The sequence below is a fragment of the Rutilus rutilus genome (assembly GCF_951802725.1).
Source record: "Rutilus rutilus genome assembly, chromosome: 2".
NCBI lineage: Eukaryota > Metazoa > Chordata > Actinopteri > Cypriniformes > Leuciscidae > Rutilus > Rutilus rutilus.
In genome coordinates, this window is record NC_140210.1 from 6,934,159 (window position 1) to 6,958,392 (window position 24,234).

The 24,234-nt window shown below is 36.6% G+C and overlaps 1 protein-coding gene across 1 annotated transcript in view; it reads left to right on the forward strand.

The window, feature by feature from the left end:
* LOC311286854 (receptor tyrosine-protein kinase erbB-4-like) overlaps window positions 1-13,446 on the forward strand; it is a 151,052-nt gene extending 137,606 nt beyond the window's left edge. Inside the window, exons 21-27 of the mRNA XM_084403290.1 lie at window positions 6,320-6,475; window positions 6,941-7,016; window positions 8,184-8,330; window positions 9,031-9,128; window positions 9,218-9,388; window positions 11,063-11,369; window positions 12,049-13,446. Coding sequence (XP_084259416.1) covers window positions 6,320-6,475; window positions 6,941-7,016; window positions 8,184-8,330; window positions 9,031-9,128; window positions 9,218-9,388; window positions 11,063-11,369; window positions 12,049-12,872 — 1,779 coding nt within the window. The 3' untranslated portion in view covers window positions 12,873-13,446. The remainder of the gene's footprint in view (window positions 1-6,319; window positions 6,476-6,940; window positions 7,017-8,183; window positions 8,331-9,030; window positions 9,129-9,217; window positions 9,389-11,062; window positions 11,370-12,048) is intronic.
* Window positions 13,447-24,234: the final 10,788 nt, after the last annotated feature.

Here is a 24,234-nt window from a genome sequence, read left to right on the forward strand (position 1 = left end):
ACACAACTGTTTTTCGTTGTGCACCGTGATGCGGTTAGTGTTCGTTGTCTTTGTTCCACCAGTGTGTGATGGAAACCGCTCCTGTGTATTTATCACAAATTATACCATGTTGTCTGATGAACCTCCTGTGCTGCCCACGCACTACAGCTTTTCAGACAGTATGTAGTCCTGTTATCCTCCTCCTCCGTAACACATCAAGGAAACTGACAACATTGTTCTGCATGTAGGGCTGAAGAGAGTTTGTGAATATCTCTATATATTTAAAACGAGATTGCATGCAAAATGTGAGAGTTAAAACGACTGAAAACATCTTTAAACATATTTTAATGTATGCATTAATCTGTAGCAAATGTGTGTAGCCTTATTGTGTGCTCTGATACTAGATTAGTTCAGGTTGTGTTATTTAGTTGCTGTCGGAAAGTATCAGAGGTCATGTGATCCAAAATAATTATCATTTCTGTGTACCGTTAATGTTAACGAATACAACTTTTGATTTAAAAAGGGATTACTAAATCTTGAAGTTAACATCAGATAGGATTAACAAATTCTTTAGAAGTATTGTTAATTTTTAGTTTATGTTAACTAATGGAACTTTATTGTAAAGTGTTATTGTTTACTGCATAGTATATACACTGTAAAATTCCTACTATTTTTGTGGCTGTCAAGCGATTTAACTTTTTAATCTAATGAATTAAATGATGTACTGATTAATTCATCTAATTCATCTAACTAATTAGCAAGTTTGGCTGAGAAATTACCCTAAAATATCATTTAAAATCATTATTATGTTAAATGAGGAAAGCCTCAAAAAGTAGCTTTAGAAGGAAATGTTTAATTTGATTCAACATAGAATTTATTACACATAAACTTTTAGGCTATACAGGCATTTATTTTTTTCAGAACCTCCATCTGAGTTGGTATTTAGATATACTTTACAGATTTATTGCAGCTCAGAGGTGGCAAATGCAATGACATTTGTTGCGAACGATGTGCATAGCGGGCCGACATTTACTTCTCTTCATCAATTTCATCACAATTTCATCACAATTTTATCACATTGACGCTTGCTTACAGATCTATCACGGCTCAGCTCCCTCTTTCACTCGCTCCTACGAGTCTACATCCCTACCAGAAGCCTACGATCAGTCAATGAGCGACGTCTCGTGGTTCCATCACAGAGAGCCACAAAATCACTTTCCAGAACATTCTCATTCACGGTTCCATGCTGGTGGAATGATCTCCCCACCCTCATCCGGAATGCAGAATCCCTGACAACATTCAAAAGACAACTTAAAACTCATCTCTTCCGTGAGCACTTAACCTCTTAAAAAATATATATATTTTCCTTTTCCCTTAATCCTCCCTTGTCTGGCTTATGCTACTCTGAGCAACGCCTGCACTTTGTATTTTGAGCACTTCTTCCACGGTCTTTGCCTCTTCACGATGACTCGCTTAATTTAGCCCTAATTTGTAAGTCGCTTTGGATAAAAGCGTCTGCTAAATAACTAAATGTAAATGTAAATTTCATTTGTTTTAGCACATTTAATGCAACAGCTGTTGCCCAAGGTGCTTCACAATCACTAGTAAAACACAAAAATAAGAGTACAGACAAAAAAAAATTAATAATAATAATAATTTAACGCACAAAACAGACAAGGTAATGATCAAACACCCATCATGAAGATGCCCAGGAAGTTTTTAGCAGATGTGCTTTTAACATGGCCTTAAATTTCAGTAGTGACTTTAAGTACCTTATAGAAAGAGGGAGATCATTCCAAAGTTTGGGTCCACATGGGAAAACGCTCTGTCGCCATTATGTTTGAATTTTGTTCTGACAACATAGTGAAAATTTTGATTTTCCAAAAACAATGGATATTTATTTGTGAAATATGCCTGTAATATCACTGGAGCTCTGATATACAGTACTGTGCAAAAGTCTTAGGCATGTTAATTAACTAAGACTTTTGCACAGTACTGTATATAAAACAAATACACTAAAATCAGAAAATGGAGAAAAGGGGGAAAAACATCTCTCTTAGCATCTTTAATCTGAATGTAACTGTAACAACAACAACCGTGACCCTCTGACCCTCAATCCATCTTTCAACATGTGTTTTTAGATGCGTTCTCCTCCGCCATCTTCTTTATTTAGATGCAGCTTTCTCTCTCTGATTTTAATTAAGCCCAGGTGGTCATGCACATCTAATATTTGTTATTTCCCATGCCAGCGGTTAGAAAGTGTTGTAATAGGGCACCGCGGGAGCCTCTTCTCTTTTTGTTCGGAGAAACTTTAACCTCTAACGCAGATGTAAAAACAAGAGAACAGAGGTTAGGGACGCTACTCGAATGCTCTGGCTTGCTTACATGCACGTCACGCCAACGCTTGGACCTGCTCCTCGCGCTAGCCTGCAAGACGCCTGTAATACTAAACGCCAGTAGCTTTTGACGGGGTTTGCTCTTGCTTTAATCTGACTTCAGTCAAACTGAACACACAAAGAGCTGCTTCTCACTGCCTAGCCCATCTCTTTGGTTGGAGAGAGAGCTTCTGTATGGAAAGAAACATTAAAGGCCGGCAGCAGAAAAGCTTGTCGTTTGAATGCTAATTCCACTAGATCCAGCTTTCTTGATCTCAGAGTGAAGAATCAAATTGGAAGATTCAAGATTTGCAAGCGTTGGATACTTTAGTTTGGATGCAGTTCATGAGAACGATTGTCTTCTGTAGTGTTTCTGCTGACAAAAGCAGGTTTGCATTTGCTAAAGATCTCTCTCACGTTTCCTTTTTTCTTTTTTGAATGCTAAATCAACAGCTCAAACATAAGGCTGCTCATTCATTCATCCTTAATGGGGAAAAAAGGGACATGCGTTTCTTAAACAGGTAGAAATACTTTACAAAAGAGTCCCATGTTTTTGGTCGTTGACTTGCTAATGGTTACTTTTATTTTGAACTTGTAAATACCAATGTATATTGCTGCGTTTACATTAATTGTGAGATTCTAAGATGGTGGATGAGTTGAAATCAACAAAAAATATATATATTTTTTTTTATAAATCTACAATTTAATTGGATTAAAAATAAACATTTGTTTTACCCGATATGTGTATGCTTTGTATATTTTTATACTCTACAATGCATTTTTTTTAATGTTTTTGAAAGAAGTCTCTAATGCTTACCAAGCCTGCATTTATTTGATCGTAAATACAGTAAAAACAGCAATATTGTGAAATATTATTATAATTTAAAATAACTGTTTTTTATTTGAGAATATTTTAAAATGTAATTTATTCCTGTAATGCAAAGCTGAATTTTCAGCATCATAACTCCAGTCGTCAGTGTTACATGATCCTTCAGAAATCAATACGCTAATTTGCTGCTCAAGAAACATTGCTTATCAAGGTTGAAAACAATTGTGCTACTTAATATTTTTGTGGAAACCATGATGCAGTTTTTCAGGATTCTTTGATGAATAGAAAGTAAAAAAAAAAAAAAAAAAAAAAAAATTGATATGGAAATCTTTTGTAACTTTACAAATGTCTGAATATTTGAATTTCTTTAAAAACTAATTCTGACTGGCATATGTAAAGTATTGCAACATGCTAACAACAAACTGTCATAAATGGAGCATAATGAAAAGCTCATTGAGGAGACTGCCTGTATGGAGTAGATGACAAAGGAACTCAATAGGTTTTGAAACTGAGCTACAATATCATATCCTGCATGGATCGCTCAAGCTATTCTGTATTATGTGTTGTGCTTTTTCTTACGCGTGACTATATTTGAGAGAGAGAGAGAGTGAATGTGAGAGAGAGTGTGCTGTGTCTACAGTGCTGCTGTGTGATGGATGGGTCAATGTCTCTCTCTGAATCACAGAGAAAATATATTTTAACACAGTGTTCTTGACTCAGCTGTTGTCTGATTAATGCATGCTCACATAAATTCCCAGACAGCTGTATAAGTAGCTCTGAGAAGCGATCATCGTCGCCTCTGGAAGAAAAAGTCAGCAAATGACATGTCACAGAGAGTCGTGAATTAGTCAAAGAGTTTGTCTGGGTTTGTCTGGTTGGTAGATGCAGTAAATGCACCATTATGGAGTCAACGTTAGAACATCAGGACGTGATTTTTGCAACTATCATTGAGATAAATGAGAATGCTTATGGTTTACTCTTGCCAATAGTGCTGTGAAATGCATTGAATATTCACATAATAATTGCATATACTTTTTAAAAGGCTATTTATTTGATTATTGCATTTCATTTCATATCTTTGATTTGAATGTCAGTAGCAAAAATGGCACTAGTTTGATTCATTTATTTAAATCAGTTCAAAACTGTCCAGTTTCAGATAATTGATTCTACTCTGATTCCAGAGGTGGACAAAGTACACAACTTCCTTACTTGAGTGAAAGTACAGATACTACTGGTCAAATATTACCCCGTTAAGAGTAAAAGTTGTAAAGACAGAAAAAAGCACAGAAGTACTTGTTTTTAAAAGTACTTAAGTATCAAAAGTAAATGTCAATGCATTGTTTTATTATTGTTGCATTGTTGTGTGTAATACTTACAGTACCTTATGCCTCTGAATCTACTGTATGCCTGCCCTCATATCAATATCACATTTATTTCTAGAACACAGTTCCAGAAGTGGGATTGAATGTGAGATTGAATAAGTGCGTCCACAATGGTTTCGGACACCCAAATGGCTGTTCCCTCAAATAGTGCCCTATTTAAAGTTGTTTAGCTTTTAGTATGAATATGTTAGCATTACTGTTATCTATAAGCTAGTGTGCACCAAACCAATGACAAAATTTGCATTTAGAAGACCAAACCCAACGCTGAAAATGAAAATCAGGTTGATGTCAGAATCCAACGCCGGATTGACATTAATCTCCAACGTTGGACAGACGTTGTATTGTGGTTAATAACGAAAATCGGGTTGGCGTCAGAAACCAACATCAGTCGGTTTCTGACGTCAGTCCGACTTTCATTTCCGACCAAAATGCAACCCCTGCAACCAAAATCATCCCCTGACTGACATTACTACTTTCTACTCAAGGACCTTGACAGAATTGTAGTGGAGTAAAAAGTACGATATTTGTCTTTCAAATGTAGTGAAGTTATAAGTAAAAAGTTTCCAGAAAAAATAATACTCAAGTAAAGTACAGATACTCAAAAAGTGTACTTAAGTACAGTACTCAAGTAAATGTACTTTGTTACTGTCCACCTCTGTCTGATTCAACGATTCATTTGTATCATCACTCAAAATCTTCACAGGATCTACATCCAGTATATCCAAATGCATACAATGGGTTTGGTAAAAATACACTTTTCAAAAAAGTTTTTTTTTGCAAATATTATACATTTTCAGGATTCTTTGATGAATAGAAAGTTTAAAATAACTTTTCATTTATTTTAAACTTTTTTTTTCTTTTTTTCTTTTTGGTAACAATGTAAGTCTTTACCATCACCTTTGATCAGTTTAATGGATCCTTGCTGAACAAAATAATTATTTTAAAAAAATTATAATCATTTAATTTATTGGAAAAACATGTATTTTTTTTGTGTTTCTTGCAGTTATTCCTGCATTGATGTTGGCAGGATCTCAATTTTGTCATTGTTTAATTGTGCTGAAAACTGGCAATTACACAGCAGAACTCACACAAAACTTGGCTTTTTTAATGAGTATTTGTACAGTGTTCCAGTGGCCAATATTCTTTCAGTTTGTCTTGAAAGCATGTGCTTCACTAAAGGGTCCTCCTCAATGGTCCATTCTTGTGTTGTCGTCCTTCATAGTGCTGCCATGCGTCCACAGTCCTTTCCATCATGGCTTCATTCAGCACTGCCCAGAAAAAGCCCACAGGTCCATTTCCCCAACGCTCACTGTCAGTGATTTTCTTCAAGCACATGCAGAGTTTTAGCAGCCCCTCCAGCTCAGCTCCCCTCTCCTCCCAAAGGCCAGGAAGTTGCATTTTAATTGAAGATTAGCATAAAGCCATAAATCATAGGCAAACTTCTGTAGAGGCACTAAGATCAGTATTAATGCACAGTGACCCAAAGTAGCAAAATGGAAGTGAACATGGGTAAAGAGAAATAAGGAGATGCTATTACATTTTAATTAGATGTCACACTAATTTAAGTATATCTTTAGTAAGTGAATCTAATTTGGCAGGCCAATATTTAAATCTCTGATGCATTTGTATAGCAGCGGTGGTCTATATGAGAGCTCGGGAGATTTAAAATTGGGTTGCTTTACTTGTAGATACGTGATATTAAGCAGGACTGTGGTCGGTTAAAATGATAATTGGTCAGATCTCTTCTTCGGCAGGGTATGATGTTCCTGGAGGAGAGGCGGCTGGTGCACAGAGACCTCGCGGCTCGTAACGTCCTGGTCAAATCTCCAAACCACATCAAGATCACTGATTTTGGACTTGCTCGCCTCCTGGAAATAGATGAAAAGGAGTACAGTGCGGATGGAGGCAAGGTCAGTGTTTGAAACATCATACATATTTGTCTAATGAAATTCTTCACATCAAAAAGCACTACAAAGTAAAAGCATATCAACAAAAATCTAAAGATGATTTATGGAAAAATCAGCAGTATTCATTTGTGTCCGCCCACAGTTCTTCTTGTAAAGGAGTTTGTTAAATCCTTTTGAATGAAAGTTGACTGGTCTCATTTGGACTCTCATTTAATTCTGAGCATGAATGCATTTCACACCTTCCCAAAACAAAGTATTTGGTAACGCAATAAACATTATTTAATGCATTAGTTAACATGAACCAACTATGAGCAATATATTTGTACAGCATTTATGAACCTTTATTAATGTTAGTTAATAAAAATTGTTACTGTAACTGTTCGACAACTGTTTTACAACTGTAAAAATTGCCATGTTGATATGAAAATGCTCTTTGCTGAAATGTAAAACCGTTATTCATTAACTTAGATGCCCATCAAGTGGATGGCCTTGGAGTGCATTCACTACAGGAAGTTCACTCACCAGAGTGATATATGGAGCTATGGTGAGCTATACACAGTGAAGCAAATTGTGTTTCACTAATAGATTGTTGTTGTTTTCTGATTAAATTGCAAAAAAATACTGTTATAATTATAATTCTTATTATTATGTTTTGTTTATTTTATTATTTTTTTCTCGAATTATGTAATATTAAATATGTATATTTAGTTAATTTATATAAAAAAAAATCATTCTCAATTAGTTTTATTCTAAATTATTATTAAATTACATATATTATTAAATAATCGTTTTATATGATTATTTGGTTTTTGTTTATTTAAGTAATATTTATTATAATATTTATTTAACATTGACTTAATAACTTATTTTTAACCCTCTGGTGCTCTTCTGTCATCTTTGATCTATTTTTTTTTTTTTTTTTTTTTTTTTTTTACTTCAGAATGGTACAAAACTTGATAAAGGTTTTTGCACTTGCTATGTCAACACTAAAAAAAAAAAAAAAAAAAAAAAAAAAGGCTAAAGGGCCCTTGAAATAAATGGGAAACAAATTTAATCTAGTGGAAACGTTTGGTACTGCATCCAAACAAAATTTTTCTGAACTTGTTTAGAATTATGGCTTTGGTTTTCTTGCAGTATTCGAGTAAAACATGTTTTTCACTCCAGCAATAATCTGCCAAGTGTCGTCTTTAAAAAGAGACCAAACCTAAGTCTGTTCCGAAGCGTTCAAGATTTATGACAGTTAAAGTGGGAAATTTTGTTTTCAGGTCTATGCTCAAAAGGTGGTTAACGGGTAATAAATGGATTATAACTCCTGCATAAATATAATTTAGTATCATAAAATCCCCTAAAAATACAAAATTTTAAATAAAAAAACATTATCAAAACAAAGTGTACTATAGTACATTCATGTATTCAAAAATTCATTCATACATTCATTTATTTCAGTCATTTTTGACCGCCACACAAGGAACACCAGAGGGTTATCTTTTTAGCGTTCTCAAAGAATACTATCAGCAAAATTATGGAGTAAATGCAAAACAGCTAAAAGTGGCATTCATAGATCGGATACTGCTTTGTGTAAGATAGCTGTTAAGTATAGCTGAAAACAACACATTCTTTGTGGTTTCACATCCACTCCTATAATTTCATTACCATCATGATAACTAACAGTGAGCTTTGAAGATGGACTATGTGTTTCACATTCATTCAGGGGTGACTATCTGGGAGCTGATGACGTTCGGAGGAAAGCCCTACGATGGGATTTCCACACGTGAGATTCCAGATATCCTGGAGAAGGGCGAGCGTTTGCCCCAGCCGCCCATCTGCACCATAGACGTCTACATGGTGATGGTGAAATGTGAGTCATATTCTTAGACTTTATAATCTGTTTATATAGAATGCTTTCCATTTTATTGACCAATGCTAGATGGAAGATGTGTTTCAAAAACCTGTTATTTTTGAACTTCATTAGGTGCTGTTAGAGGGACAGAAATGACATACTTTAATATGGTTATGTTTTGCAATTGTGCACAAAAAAAGGTACAATGTAAAAAGCTATAGCCAAATCATAACTGGTACGTGTGTCTTGTACTCGCTGTCACTGCTTTATCCAGCTCTCTTTATGCACTCGCACTCAATTTGTTTTAGCACAGTCAATTCCACAAATAAGTGAAAAGAGACGGAGATTAGATCTGTTTGTCGTAATCGTATTTGACTGGAAGACGCCATTTATGATTTGTTTCAACATAACAATTATAACACCTCAGAGAGATTTTAATATTCCTGCATGAAATCCACGTTTATTGCTTCCCATTTGTGTCAGATTGGAGGGGAAATGAAATGAAATTAAGAAATGAGTATCAAGCAAATGCCAAACCCAGAATATGTGAATACATAAAATGCATGCATACATATTGAGAATTTAGTAATTGTATTTGTTATGTGTAAATGTAAACATAATAAAACCACACTGGCATACATTCAGACAAGAGTTGGCTATATAATCAAGGCAGATTTGAACTGAAAAGTTATCCATGTTGCTCTGTTTTCTCCTCCAGGCTGGATGATTGATGCTGATAGTCGGCCTCGGTTTAAGGAACTCGCTGCAGAGTTCAGCCGCATGGCACGGGACCCTCAGAGATACCTCGTCATACAGGTGGGGATTGCGTAACTTCTTTCTGTTTGAAATCGAAACGTTTCATGATCCTGAACCTCATTGTTTAACACAATATGTTGTCATCTCAGGGGGACGATCGCATGAAGCTGCCCAGCCCCAACCACAGTAAGTTCTTCCAGAGTCTTCTAGATGAGGAGGAGCTGGATGACCTGATGGACGCTGAGGAGTACTTGGTTCCTCATTCCTTAAATGCTCCTCCCACATCACATATGCCCCGCCCACATGTAGATTCAAATCAAGTAAGCACTGGTGTACCACTTCACATGTGTCACTTCAAAATACAAATAATCAAATATATTGGGTCTTATTTTATTTTATTTTTTTTCGATTTCTTTTCCCTTTGCTTGTGATGACACATGCTTTTATTCCTAGTACATTCATGGACATATTTACATAAATAAAAAAGTTTTCTAAATCTTTATCTCTTTTAGCCTAGTATATTGTCACACATTTTTATGCATTCAAGCAATATATACTCTCACTTATTATTTTAAAAACCTTTCAGTGTATAAATATTGTATTTCCACAGCTATTATAATCTCAACTGAATAATATACAGTAGTACTGGTACAACATATATATGTGGTCCAAAAGACTGAGACAACTAGTGAAAATGCATGCTTTGCATTCTTCATAAACATAAACTTTGTTTGTTTCCAGGTTTTGCAGCAATCTTAGATTTTCAGTCCCATATTTGCAAAAGTTCAAAAGAACAGCAGTTATTTGAAATAGAAATATGTAGCAATGTAAAAAAAAAAAAAAACTGTAGCTTTTGTTCAATTTAAAGGAGCCGTATGTAAGATTGTGGCCAAAACTGGTACTGCAATCACTTTCAAATTACTATAGAGCGGTGTATCCCCTCCCCCTCCCCCTGACGCGAGGTTGCCAGATAGGCTACAGGATCCAGCAGGAACGTAGGCTGCTACGTAGCTGTGGTAACTAGAGCAGAGCTGGCAACCCGGATGCCGAAACACTACTGACTTTGTGATTGGTAGATAGGTGGAGGGTGGGGCTTCAGGCCAAAACACAAGGTGACAACATCAACATCAGGTGAGGGCTGCAACTTCACTTTTTAAATGACAATATCCTGGCCGGACTACCGTTGTCAGTGATATAAGTATTTGAAATGAACATGATTTCTTAATGTATAGTGACATATCAGGGCCATTTTATGATTAATTGAAATACATTTCTTACATACAGCTCCTTTAATGCATCCTTGCTAAATAAAATATTACTTTCTTTCTTTCTAAAAAAAAAAAAAAACTGTCTGACCCCAGACTTTTGAACAGTGAACAGTAGTGTATGTTTAGCGGTGTAATTTGCTGACGATCATGTCTGTTCAGTTAGAAACACAGAGTCACATTGGCTCTGAGAATTATATAGAGCAGTGCCGCTGCACTCTGCTTTCATTATTACTGTTTGAGTAGACTCTCTCCATTGCCAAGTTGGTCACAGCATTTCATTTCACCGGAGTAATGAAAAGAACAGGCAAAATGACATCCACTTCCTGCCTCATACAATAATTAAACTTGACCACTTTAAACTTGAGCTTTGCTATATCAGAAAGTGTATCTTTCCCAAAGTGCCCAGTCTGAAAATATATGGTCAATCAAGAAGACCAAAGAAACAATGATGCTTTCATACTTTTGCACCCCATCCTATGTCTTGTTCTTGTTTTGGATATTTTTCCCATGGTTGTCTCTATACCAACAAAATATCCACTTTTTAATTTATGAATTTAAGTTGCTTTAACTTCTAGACTAGACTTGTTGATGTAATTTATGTCTTACCAATATGCCAGTTCCCGATGCCATATTGCGTGACATTTTCAAAATGCATTTTTCATGTTACACTTCTCTAACCTCAGCATCTTATTTCCTCAAGTTAATTTGTGTTCCTCCTGTGATCAGAACCAGTTTGGGTATCATGATGGAAGTTTGTGCCCCGAGGAGGGAACAGGGTCCCGACCTCATGTGGCAGTCGCTACAGGAAGTGGCCCCTCTGTCCCGGCAGGATTACAGAGAGCAGGTCTGGACCCGATAGAGGATCCACACTGTAATGGAAGCTTGAAGAAACAGGCCACAGCTCACTCGGTAGAGGACAGCAGCGGCCAGCGTTACAGTGCAGACCCAACGGTCCTCCTGGGAGAGAAAGGACAGAGGGAAGATACAGATGAGGATGGTTATATGTCCCCTATGAAGGACAAGATCTCCACAAGTATGTTCTCAAGTCATTTATTGTAGGAAGTGTAAAAGCTCTATCAAGTCAATTCACCTTTATTTGTATAGCGCTTTTTACAATACAGACTGTTTCACCATGTCTCTGTCATGGCTTCCTCATCCTGATGTCTTTTCAAACCTGTATTACTTTCTTCTGTGGAAGATGACATTCTAATGAATGTACTGGTCTTTTTATTTATTTAGGGCTGTCTATTAATATTTGCTTTGTTTAATATATTTTATGGTTTGTATATATTTTCAATATTTTAATTTAGTTTTAATTTAGTTATTTATTCTTAATTGTTTAGTTCGAAATTATATATTTATTCTTAATTGTTTAGTTTTAATATATTCTTGACATTTTTTTTAATCTTATTTGCTTTTTCTATTCTTTTTTTTTATTTCTTTTTTTTGGTCTATGGACCTATTTCTATTTTCCCCTTATGGGATTAATAAAGTTCTGCTTGACTGAATCTGAATCAGTGACCACTGAGTCTTAACTGAACAGATCAGTTAAGAAGACTTGTTTAAAGTTACTTTACTTTCATCTATAAAATGATTTAACCTTTTTAGCAATTCCACACTTTTTCTTAAATGAAGAGCCATGTATAAAATGTGTATTAGAAAGCATAATGTCTACACTGTTTTAGCCATGTCATTGTCTGTCACTTTTGCAGATCATCTGAATCCCGTTGAGGAGAATCCTTTTGTAACAAGGCGTAAAAATAAAGACGTTCACGCGCTAGACAACCCAGGTTACCACAGCACCCCTGATGGAAAGCCCAAGTGTGAAGATGAATACATCAATGAGCCCCTTTACCTCAACACATTCAACAACACCAGCGACATGAACCAGGAAATGTTATGGAAAAATGGAGTCTCCGTCCCGTTGCAGGTGACCACAGCATCCCACACTCCAGGCACCCACGTTCCCCACATCACACAACTGGGCAAACCCCATCATCACAGCCACGGACCGCACGTTCACTTCGCCATACCACCAGTTCAGCTGGTACACCCTGTACCGATGAGCCAAAATGATCAACATACCCATCCAGTCCAGTCGGCCCATGATCACGCCAGCAAATCTGTTTCGCAAGCACCAGCAGGCCAGATCTGTCTTGTGAGCCATCAAGTCCAACCAGGACACCCAAGCCAATCGAATCGTTCCCCACAACAGTTTCATTTGGCAAAGTCCTCAGTGGTAGGTAAACTGCCAGGTCACCCGGTGCAACCAGGCAGCCAGATTGGTTCCACATTAGTGGACAAGATGTACAAGAATAGCTTTGACAATCCTGAGTATTGGCAGCACAGCCTTCCGCCCAAGATTACCCCTCAGAACTCCCAAGACTCTTCGGTGGTCTGCAATAACAAGTTCCTTTACAAGCAGAACGGCCGCATACAGCCTGCCGTGGCTGAAAACCCTGAATATCTGTCTGGAATGAAGCCAGGAACAGTCCTGCCTCCTCCTCCGTACCGGCAGAGGAACACTGTGGTCTAAAATCCAGGTCTCCATGCTCTGAGGAGCCTGGTTCTTCTACCAGCACCTTAAATGTCTTTCCTTGATCCTCTGGTGGTCAAAAACGGGACTAGAAATAATACAAGCCACTGAACTGACATTATGCCACATAAAATATGGCATAAAAACTTTGGGGAGGAGGTCAACGCAACCCATCCAAACACCATCCATCCCCAAAAACCTTGCCAGTCACCCAGGAACATAGTTTTTCTCCTCTACAGGTATTTTAAAGCATTTCATACAGGACTGCACATAGTTAGATCTAGTAACATCATTAACTTGGTGAAATCAAAGATTCCAGACACTCTCAAAGGTCCTTAATTTGAGTCTGAAACAGAACATGGATGTTTGAAAGTAAAAAAAAGTGTATTTAAAAGAATATAGGAGCGAATATGCACTTGAATTTTATATTTTCCTGACTGGAACACTTGCACTTGCACATACCGCCAAAACTGCTGCCCTACTGGGAAGACTACTGTTAGACCTGAGAGGATTGTGAAATCACGAACAGTCGAGTTGCTCAGCACAATGAGTTGAATAAAAGGCTGATAAAGGCACTGAGAGGTATTTGTTCATATTGGGAATACAATACAATAATTGTCAGTGAAAGTCACAGGGGTTATTTCCATTTGATGAGTGGTGAACTCACCTGTTGAGAGATACGGATAATGAATTATCAGGAAGAACGGCACTGAATGGTTTACAGGGTGTTTACATTCATTTACTTCATCGGTACCTGAATTGAGTGGGAACTTTAAATCTCCTTTGCCGGAATTTTTAACTGTTACTTTTCTCTTCTTATTGGTTGGAAGACATATCCAATATGACTTGGTCAATATGCTATCAACACAATAAGGTCAACATGAAATTGATCCTATTTACTTCATTAATGTTCTGGGTGTTCCACGTTTTTTCAATGACAAAATGTCAAAATTTGTTCATCACAATATATAACTTGAACTTACACCACTAAAATAACTTCTAATGTCAAAATGATTTCTTCAACAGCCAACTACACTGTAAAAATGATTCTTCAAAGAAAACAGAGATTTCTTACTTTAAAATGTAATGTTAAATTCAGTGTTACTTGCCATTTCTTTTTAATTAAGTGTGCAATTTAATAGCAATTTCTTGCTACAACTTTTTCATTCAGTGTACCTATTGTGGCATTGTTTATTATTAGCTAATTCCAATGTCATACAGTTATGGCAATAATACAAATAATGATCAATTTGAACAAGTACTTTAATTCTGAATTTGACCTTCGGCCTCCACATCCCAGTCAGAAAGTCTCCTCAGAAGTAGGTGCCAGTTGCGTTTTAGAAGATTTGCAATCGACAAACTCGCATTCAGGGTATTTTATGGTGATACATGCTCATTTTCACAATCCAATCATTTCACGGTTAAAATCTGAAAATCCTGTTTAGCATCACATTAAGGAAGTAAACTCTGAAAGCTGTTTTATGTTGACTTTCAATCATATATTTTCAGTGTTTTGTAGGTGATGTTTTGCCTTGGTATTCTTTTGTGTGTCTGGACTGCGTCCTGTTTCCAACTGAAGTTAGTAAATCAAATGAATACATTTAGTTTTAATCTGATGGTTAACATATTTACTAGTAACTTTGAGTTTGTACAATTCAGTGTGTCAGTACTGAGCCTTTGACAAATCTGTAATTGGAAAATGGAATTTGGGCACAACAGTTATTTTATTATCATTACTATTTATTCACAATGGCTGCTATGGTTTTATTTTGGGCATTTCATTGTATTTCATAAAACAAATTTTCTAGTTAACACAGCAGGTTTACATGAATTAGGGAGGTTGGGTATGTGATGCTGTGTTACGCATCACAATGTCACATAACTGAGCTGTATTTTGTAAAATTGCAAACACTTAAAATGTGCCACTTTTCAGCACTAACATAATTAGAAAACAGCATTCTTTAGTCTCTATCACTGTCAGTGGTCTAAAAGTGTGTGGTTTTATTTTTGTAGTTGTCTGTCTGTGATCTCACACCTAATAAGAAGTGTAGCACAAATACAGTAAGTGTTGCCCCTGTAGTTTCCAATCTACTATCACTCGTAGTTTCTGTGCTTTTAATGATGTGTTGTCAGAAGACTAGTTCGTAGGTCAAATAAATCCCATTTTGGTGATATTTTGTCAGATTTGTGGCATATGAACACAGAGACATTAGGGGTATTGTGTTGCAACAAGATGCTTGAACATTTGAACAGTCTTTAACTGCCAAATATAACAAAGCCTAATCTCGAGGCACCGTTATCAACAATTAAGCTGTTTTAGTTCTTCATTACTGGCCATTTTGATCTCATTGTTGTATTATCGGTAATGTGTTTGTGTACATACTTGTACATTCAGATTCAAGTTCAGAGTATTATAAAGTGTAAACCCTTTCAAATGTGAAACTTTGGTCTAAACTTTAGTCTGGTCAGAATCATTGAAAGACTTTTGTACATCTGTACGTCTGTATAGTTCATACCACTGGAAAAAATGCGGTCAGTAATATTTTTTTTATATTTTAAACTGATACGAAAGTTCAAAAGAACAGCATTATTTGAAATTGAAAATTGATCCATTTATTGCTGAATAAAAGTATTAATTTCTTTTAAAAAAAACTGTCCCCAAACTCTCTTCCGTTAGTGTAAAAGGGTTTGCAGTTTATATTCTCTATACATTGATATTGTCCTTTATTAGCTACTAATGTATGAAAATAAACGTGCACTTGAACCACGCTGTATTTTACATACTAAACATGCCTACGAATACTAATGAGATCATGTTTAAGTGGCTGGAATGAATTAAATTAACCATATTTGAAATAGTTTAACCATATTTCATCATTTTACTTGAAATATTAAACGTGTAAACTGATGCATGTGGAACCACAGCAGGGAAGCATCTGTTTACACAGATTAAGCAATGTTATGGACTGCCGCGAATCAGCGTATAAGAGTCACATAATTTGCAGTAATTCACTATTCAGAATGGAGTGGGAAGTACAGATTTTTCTAAACATACGACATTTTGTGTGCAGTAAAATGTACAGTATTTCTGAGCCATGAGGCATTTGGAGTGACTGTAACGTGGGTTCTTCTAAAGGGAAGTGAATAGTATTTTTGTAGAGTGTTGAAAGATTTGTGGGGAAGTGTAAATATATAGAGACTGTTGCATCAAGTTTTTTTGTTTGTTTGTTTTTCCATTTCTTTGCCATAAAATGTTCAGTTCTGTTTAACATGCGCCGTCTGTAGTAATGGTCTGACATTGTGTCAGTAATGTTGTATATGTGACGTTTGATTTGATCTCAAGTGATGTTGTTTTCCTCTGGCCTGTTTCTTTCTGTGTCATGCTCTGTTCTGTGAATTTCTGCTTCTATGGTTAGCTGTGGCCCTTTCCTTCCCTCCATAAGTGCCCATTTTCTCTATTCTTTACCTTTATCTTCTTTATCTTCTATTAGTTGTAAATATAACTTAAGACTTACAGAAAGACGCAACAGAAGATTATCTACTTCTGTCAACCTAATTTTAAAACAATACTGGCATATCTAGAGTGAATTATATTTATTATTGACATTTTGTTTTGTATGTCTGCATTTGGTTTGATTGCTTTGTATTAGATATGATGATGATGAGAAACGCACTTGCAGTAAAATGTTTCAAATCACTGGGTGGCTTATCCATTATTACTGATGGTGGTATGTGCTAAGCTAACTAGAAATATGTTAAATAATTTATAGAAGCCTAAAAAGTATTTGGACTCTTAAGTCACACTTAAAAAAAATGAATTTTTGGGGCATTCAATAACAAAATATTAAACCAAGTGGTAATTGCAGTGATACTAGATTTTTTTTTCTCAGAATTAGCTTCAAGGGACAGTTAATTCTGCCATTAATTACTCACCCTCCTGATGTTACAAAGACTTTCGTTCATCTGTTTTATACAAATGAAGATCTTTTTAATGAAATCTGAGATATTTCTGTCCCTCACAACTACCCCTTTCAATCCCCAGAAAGGAAGTAAAGATGAAAGTAGCCTAATCCATTTGACTCCAATGCTTAACCTCAATTTTATGAAGCGACTGAGTGCTTTGTTTGCACAAAAAAAAAAAAAATATATATATATATATTATTATGCTGCGTTCCAGACGAGGTTGGTAAGAATTTAAAGCTACACTGTGTGATATTTTCCCCCATCTAGCAGTGAAATTGTATATGACTGACTACCCAATGAATATTAGTTTCTGTTCCTTTCAATTCCGAGGGCGTTTTAACTCCTACGGTGGACGTATTATTCCAAGATTAACATGGCTTAACAAGTAAAAGCATTTAAAAATGACAAAAATTTACAGTGTCCTTTTTTTATATAGCTTAAAAAAATCACGCCTTTAAAACTATTCATCACCTGTGATCCGTTGCAGCACAGATTTATGTTACAAGGTAAACAATACTTTTTCACCATTGACGTGAGGAAAAGTAACGCAAGTTATACTAGAGGTCGTTCTGGCGTTATGCACAACCATGCTATGGTTAGACAAGCAACTATAAAACTTCGAATTTACACAAATAGGCTGAATTACCTGTCGAGAAGAGAGAAGAGGAAAGCAGGCAACTTCCGTTTTAAAATCTTTGCTCCTCATGAGCTCTTTTTAATTCTCTCTTTCGCTTCCTTGGCGACTCTGCTACATGTCCTCGAAAATAGGCGTGATCCTCCATCAGCAATCTTTCAAATCTGCCGGCAGTCGCGAGAAAATCTCCCCCTCGCATTCGTCATGGTGTCACTGAGTGTAAAACGCGAAAGGCGAAGCTTGAATTCCCAGGTATGTCCCTCTTTGGCGAATGTATTTTCAAGATGGAGGCGCAACATGGCTGCCGCCATTCGAGCGACTCGCTCGTATGTATTATAAATGGCAGATTTTACGCTTACCAGAATACTTTATTAGTTGGTGGAAGTAATTACACATGAATGAGCACATATACTTTTGATAAAACAAAGTGTTTTTTGCTAAGAATCAACTTAAAAAGTTACACAGTGTAGCTTTAAAAATGTATTTGTCCCACTTCAGACCTTGGTGAGTTCCAGCCAATCAGACGTCACGTTCTTGACCACATGATGTCTCTAAGGTATTATTACATTATTAAATTAAACAATTATTAAATTAAACAAAGGTATTATTACATATACTTAATGACTAATGTTTATTTTTACGTTTATGCTCAATGGAAGCAGGACTTGGCGACATCTTGGAAGTGACGTGGTTGGGGTTGATCGATGCTCCCCACGTTCACAGGTCGAATGTCCGACTTTGAGTGACGTTCCAGACGTTACTTCCAAGAACGAGGTGCCAAAAATACAAATTCAGAGCTGTCTGGAACGCACAACGTCTGCTCTTGCGTCAACACAACACGCATGCTTCGTGGGGCTCTCGTGAACGCGCATTGGAGATTAATATTTTGTAAATAAAGTGGTCAATTATGGTTTGTTTTTTCCCGTAAACAAAGCACTCGTGTCGCTTCGTAAAATTGAGGTTAAAGACTTTCATTTGTCTTGCGGGTTTGGAACGACATGAGGGTGAGTTGCTAATTAATGACAGTTTTTCATTCTTTGGTGAACTGACCCTTTGAGCCATTTTTGCAATGGCATTTTAGTGAATGAATGAAGTCAGTTCCTGCCAGTTTACAACCTGAAAGTGTCAAAATGCTTTTTAATTTGAGCAGCATATTGCTTTATAGTTTAAAAACTAACATTATTTATTTTGTGTTTGAGGTTATTTATTATTTAATTTTTTTACGTGCTTCTGTCATGGTTTATTTTATTTATTTTTTAATTATTATTAATAAATGCCACTTTGTTCAATACTTTATTATTTTAATGCAGTAATATTCAAAACATGTATAAGTGTGCCCAAAATGGGGAGCCACTGTGTTTTAGAGGTTTTAAAGGTTTTTGACCTACAAAAAAAACATTAGAATCAGTAGTTCAAATCATTCCCCTTTCTGTTTCCATTTTAATTGGTAGTGACCACCCTCCACCAAACTGAATGCCAACTGAACTGAAATACTTCATATTTGTTACATGATCCTGTTACAAAGTATATTTTCAATTTAATATGAATAAAGTTAAAATGAATTTGAACAAGAAAGTGTGTGGTTTACTACCATAAGAATGCATGCAGTAATGTTTGATAATACAAATGAAGTCTCCTAAAGACCAGCTTTAAATAAATTGCATTTATTTATCTTTCATATTATATAAATTAATCCTATTAGTTTTATCAAAAGGGAAAAGACTGTCGCTCATGTCTTTTATCAATATAGCATTAGACAATATCAAAATCTATATCTGTGACAGTGAATTATTCAGTTTTGAAGCATAAAAGCGGGTTGTTGCTGATGCATTTAATAAATCTTTTTCGCACACCACGGATTCCACCTCAACAAAGTTTTAAAGAATTCCCTAGCTATAGGAGTATCAGCAAAGTTATCTTATATTCAACAGAAGTCTTTTGCTGAACTCAGAGACTTTCTCTCGAGTCATAAATAAATCACAACTGTCCAATGCTGGGATACCTCTCTGATGTTTCAGATATTAATACTAATCAGCCAACTGCATGCTGGCTGTTCAACATGTTTATGCAGTGAAACCCAGCTTGTTTTATCAAAAGAAAAACTGAATTCGTTGTCAGGATGCTAGTATGGTTGTCGGTTGTTAAGATGTTCTGCATGATCTTTAACATGAAGCTAGGGCATTAATCTGGGGTGCGTCTCCTGTACAACTTCGTATGTAAATAAAAGCCTCTTCATATAAAGTTATTGTCTCTTCAGAAAATTAGGACTTTACGATCTATTTATGAACTTTTTGAAGCGTTAAAGTGGTAGTTGCGTAGCTGTCAATGGAGGGACAGAAATCTCTCAGATTTCATTAAAAATATCCGTGTTCCGAAGATGAACGAAAGTCTTACGGCTTTGGAACGACATGAGGGTGAGTAATTAATGACAGAAGATCCCAGAAGATTTTTGGGTGAAGTATCCTTTTACCACCATATTACGATGCATCAGAGTAAAAACTTACTAGCTAGTCAAGACTGTTTCCCGAAACCGGTTGCACCTCTGTTGTTTGAACCACGTTCGTTTGACAATAGAGTGCTGGAACCTGGAAGACTAATTCAGCACTGGTTTCCTCAAGATTTTCCTATGGGTATTTATCATGTTTATAATTTTTTTTCAATTTATGAGTAAAATAAGGTCTGTGGTAAACATAACTTGACACTTTGATCTACAATGTAGAGTACACATATGACATATCTACAGTGGGGAGAACAAGTATTTGATACACTGCCGATTTTGCAGGTTTTCCCACTTACAAAGCATGTAGAAGTCTGTAATTTTTATCATAGGTACTCTTCAACTGTGAGTGACGGAATCTAAAACAAAAATCCAGAAAATCACATTGTATGATTTTTAAGTAATTAATTTGCATTTTATTGCATGACATAAGTATTTGATACATCAGAAAAGCAGAACTTAATATTTGGTACAGAAACCTTTGTTTGCAATTACAGAGATCATACGTTTCCTGTAGTTCTTGACCAGGTTTGCACACACTGCAGCAGGGATTTTGGCCCACTCCTCCATACAGACCTTCTCCAGATCCTTCAGGTTTCGGGGCTGTCGCTGGGCAATATGGACTTTCAGTTCCCTCCAAAGATTTTCTATTGGGTTCAGGTGTGGAGACTGGCTAGGCCACTCCAGGACCTTGAGATGCTTCTTACGGAGCCACTCCTTAGTTGCCCTGAAGACCCAGCCACGACCCATGTTCAATGCTCTTACTGAGGGAAGGAGGTTGTTGGCCAAGATATCGCGATACATGGCCCCATCCATCCTCCCCTCAATACGGTGCAGTCGTCCTGTCCCCTTTGCAGAAAAGCATCCCCAAAGAATGATGCCTCAATGCTTCACGGTTGGGATGGTGTTCTTGGGGTTGTACTCATCCTTCTTCTTCCTCCAAACACGGCGAGTGGAGATTAGACCGAAAAGCTCTATTTTTGTCTCATCAGACCACATCACCTTCTCCCATTCCTCCTCTGGATCATCCAGATGGTCATTGGCAAACTTCAGACGGGCCTGGAGATGCGCTGGCTTGAGCAGGGGGACCTTGCGTGCGCTGTAGAATTTTAATCCATGACTGCGTAGTGTGTTACTAATGGTTTTCTTTGAGACTGTGGTCCCAGCTCTCTTCAGGTCATTGACCAGGTCCTGCCATGTAGTTCTGGGCTGATCCCTCACCTTCCTCATGATCATTGATGCCCCACGAGGTGAGATCTTGCATGGTGCCCCAGACCGAGGGAGATTGACCGTCATCTTGAACTTCTTCCATTTTCTAATAATTGCGCCAACAGTTGTTGCCTTCTCACCAAGCTGCTTGCCTATTGTCCTGTAGCCCATCCCAGCCTTGTGCAGGTCTACAATTTTATCCCTGATGTCCTTACACAGCTCTCTGGTCTTGGCCATTGTGGAGAGGTTGGAGTCTGTTTGATTGAGTGTGTGGACAGGTGTCTTTTATACAGGTAACGAGTTCAAACAGGTGCAGTTAATACAGGTAATGAGTGGAGAACAGGAGGGATTCTTAATGAAAAACTAACAGGTCTGTGAGAGCCAGAATTCTTACTGGTTGGTAGGTGATAAAGTACTTATGTCATGCAATACAATGCAAATTAATTATTTAAAAATCATACAATGTGATTTTCTGGATTCTGGAAATTACAGACCTCTACATGCTTTGTAAGTAGGAAAACCTGCAAAATCGGCAGTGTATCAAATACTTGTTCTCCCCACTGTATATCGAAAACGCTAATTTTTAATCATTTTAAGATAAGAACATTTGGGTGTTTGCAGTTTAAGTTGTAGAGCAAAACGTTCAAGTATCTTCAAGTTATGTTTACCACAGACCTTATATTGAAAAACCCCATTAAAAAACCCCATAGGAAAATCTTGAGGAAACCTGTGACAAATTAGTATTCCGGGTTTTGACATCATCCTATAGAGTGGTCCAGGGATGACATATTTTCTAGGCCAAAACCCGAAAACCAGTTAGCATTTTAACACTTCTGCGTCCTTGTTAGCGCGCCCACCTCCCATTCTGGAGACCCCAGATCGAGTCAGAGGGGTTACACTTGTGAATGATGCTTTTGGTAAACCTACCCCAGATTGTTTAGAAAAATAATAGCACATTTCTTCTTAAGAAGCTGAGCAATTTGAGATATTGATAGTAAGTATGAGGAATAATATATGAGGAGTAGTAATGATGCCATAGTCTAATAGGCTTGAACAGGGGCAATGGGACAATGAGTGCACATTGTGAAGAAAATAGGCTTTGAGAAGAAAGAAAATTTGTTTATTTAATTTATGTGCAAAACAACATCTCGTTGAATGAAGTGTCAGCTCACTAAGACAGGCTTGTGTTAGATCTACAGGGCATGCAATTATACAAAATCAGTCTGTATCTACCACTCTGATGACAGCATTGTTGGACAACAATTGCTATTTAATTGGGGTTGCCACACTGACAGGCATGTTACTTCTTTAACTGTCAGGTGGCTGTGTCATTAAAGCTGTATTGGACATGCTTGTCAAGTCTTAATTATCCCTCGAACATCTTTGCATACTAGCCTGTCCCCTTTTCCCACTTTCATATTTCTCATGCTTTTCTTTTGCAGTTACTTTTTAGCAGGAATGAAAGCCTTGACTAACACAATATATTGCTCTAATCAGTTCATCCCACCTAGTCTCATTTGTTACAGACAAGCTCCTGTCTGAGCTGGATCGGTAGGCTAATAATGCCTCATGTGAAGCACTCGCAACAATTCCCCAAAAAACTCACTTTTGAGTTGTACTTTCCTTATTGTCCCTAAAAGCTCCCATTTCCAAGATATTTCTGCAAGTCTGTCAATTAAATGGCCCCAAAAGAATATTTCAAATATTTCCGGAGTTCAATTTGTTCACATCTCTTCCACGTCTGGTTATAAGAGTACTTATAAACAATCAGTAGCTTCAAGAAATAATGGAATTAATTTAGCAACTTTGTTCTAACCCTGCTTTTGCTGAAATATTTTTCTCTTTTCTGGTATTTTTCTTTTCATGAGAAGGTGTAAATATCAAAGAGTTGTAGTTTACTGTTGGCTCATATAAGTACAAGTGTACTACATGAAATAGTCTTGGATGTGAATGCAAGTTATTTGTCATAAATAAAACTGTAAGATTGGGTTGCCAGTATCCAATCAGTATGTAGAATACCAATACCTGCTCTCATGTTCTAGTGCTCAAGTATTTTGCCCCAGATGGCATGTTTAGACTTTATTTTTATGTTTAGACCTCTCCAACATCTCACACTAGATAAGAGACAGAGATGGAGAGTTGCAATTTCCACAAAGCCACAGCATTCTCTGTTTCCTTTGTTATAAAACCAGTCCCATACAGTCCATACACCAAACACATTTCTTTTCACACACCAGAATTCACTTTATTGGCAGCCAATAGTTATAATAATGATTATTATTATTATTAAATATTGCAAAGCTAGAAAACAATTTGCATCTTATTAAATGCAATTGATGGTGGTGATTTTAAAAAACAACAACTGGTTGGTCTTGACCCAAAAATGATCCACAGTTCTCATTTAATACAGTTGCATCATGGGAAAACTATGTTAAATGCAAATATTAAACCATATAGTTGTTTATTGTTAAATAAATAGGCTTACACTTCTCTATCTTGGTGGCAGAAATGTATTTTAAATTTTTAAGTGGGTTGGAACAGAGTCCAATGTAAAATTGGGGTCCTGAAACAAAACCATGTATCAAATATATTTTAGAGCAGTGTAAGAGTTTAAAATCTGCTGAAGATGTTCTTCTTTATGAACCTATGAACTCATTTGTATCCTTTTTCCTGTATAAAGTCTGCAAGTGCTACAGAAGTGGCAATAAGCAAAATCTGATGTGATCTCTTTAATACTTTTATGCATTAATTAATTAGCTCATTAATTAAACATTTAATGTAGTCCCTCTTCCTGCAGGGCATAATGTTTCCACAGTGTAGTGATTATAGGGTAAGATTGGATGACCATTAAAGGAGGTAAATGTGTGTGTTCGCACACTTTCAGTTTCAGGGAATAGCAGTTAATAAGTCCCCTGGTGACTGTGGTTCTCCCTTGTCTCTTATTCTTCAATATCTCAGTGTGAGATCCCATTAATACCATCACAGTCCATACCTCGCTGGCAGTATCCACATGGGGAACACTTACCCGTGCACCATCTGAACCCTTGGATCCCAAAAAA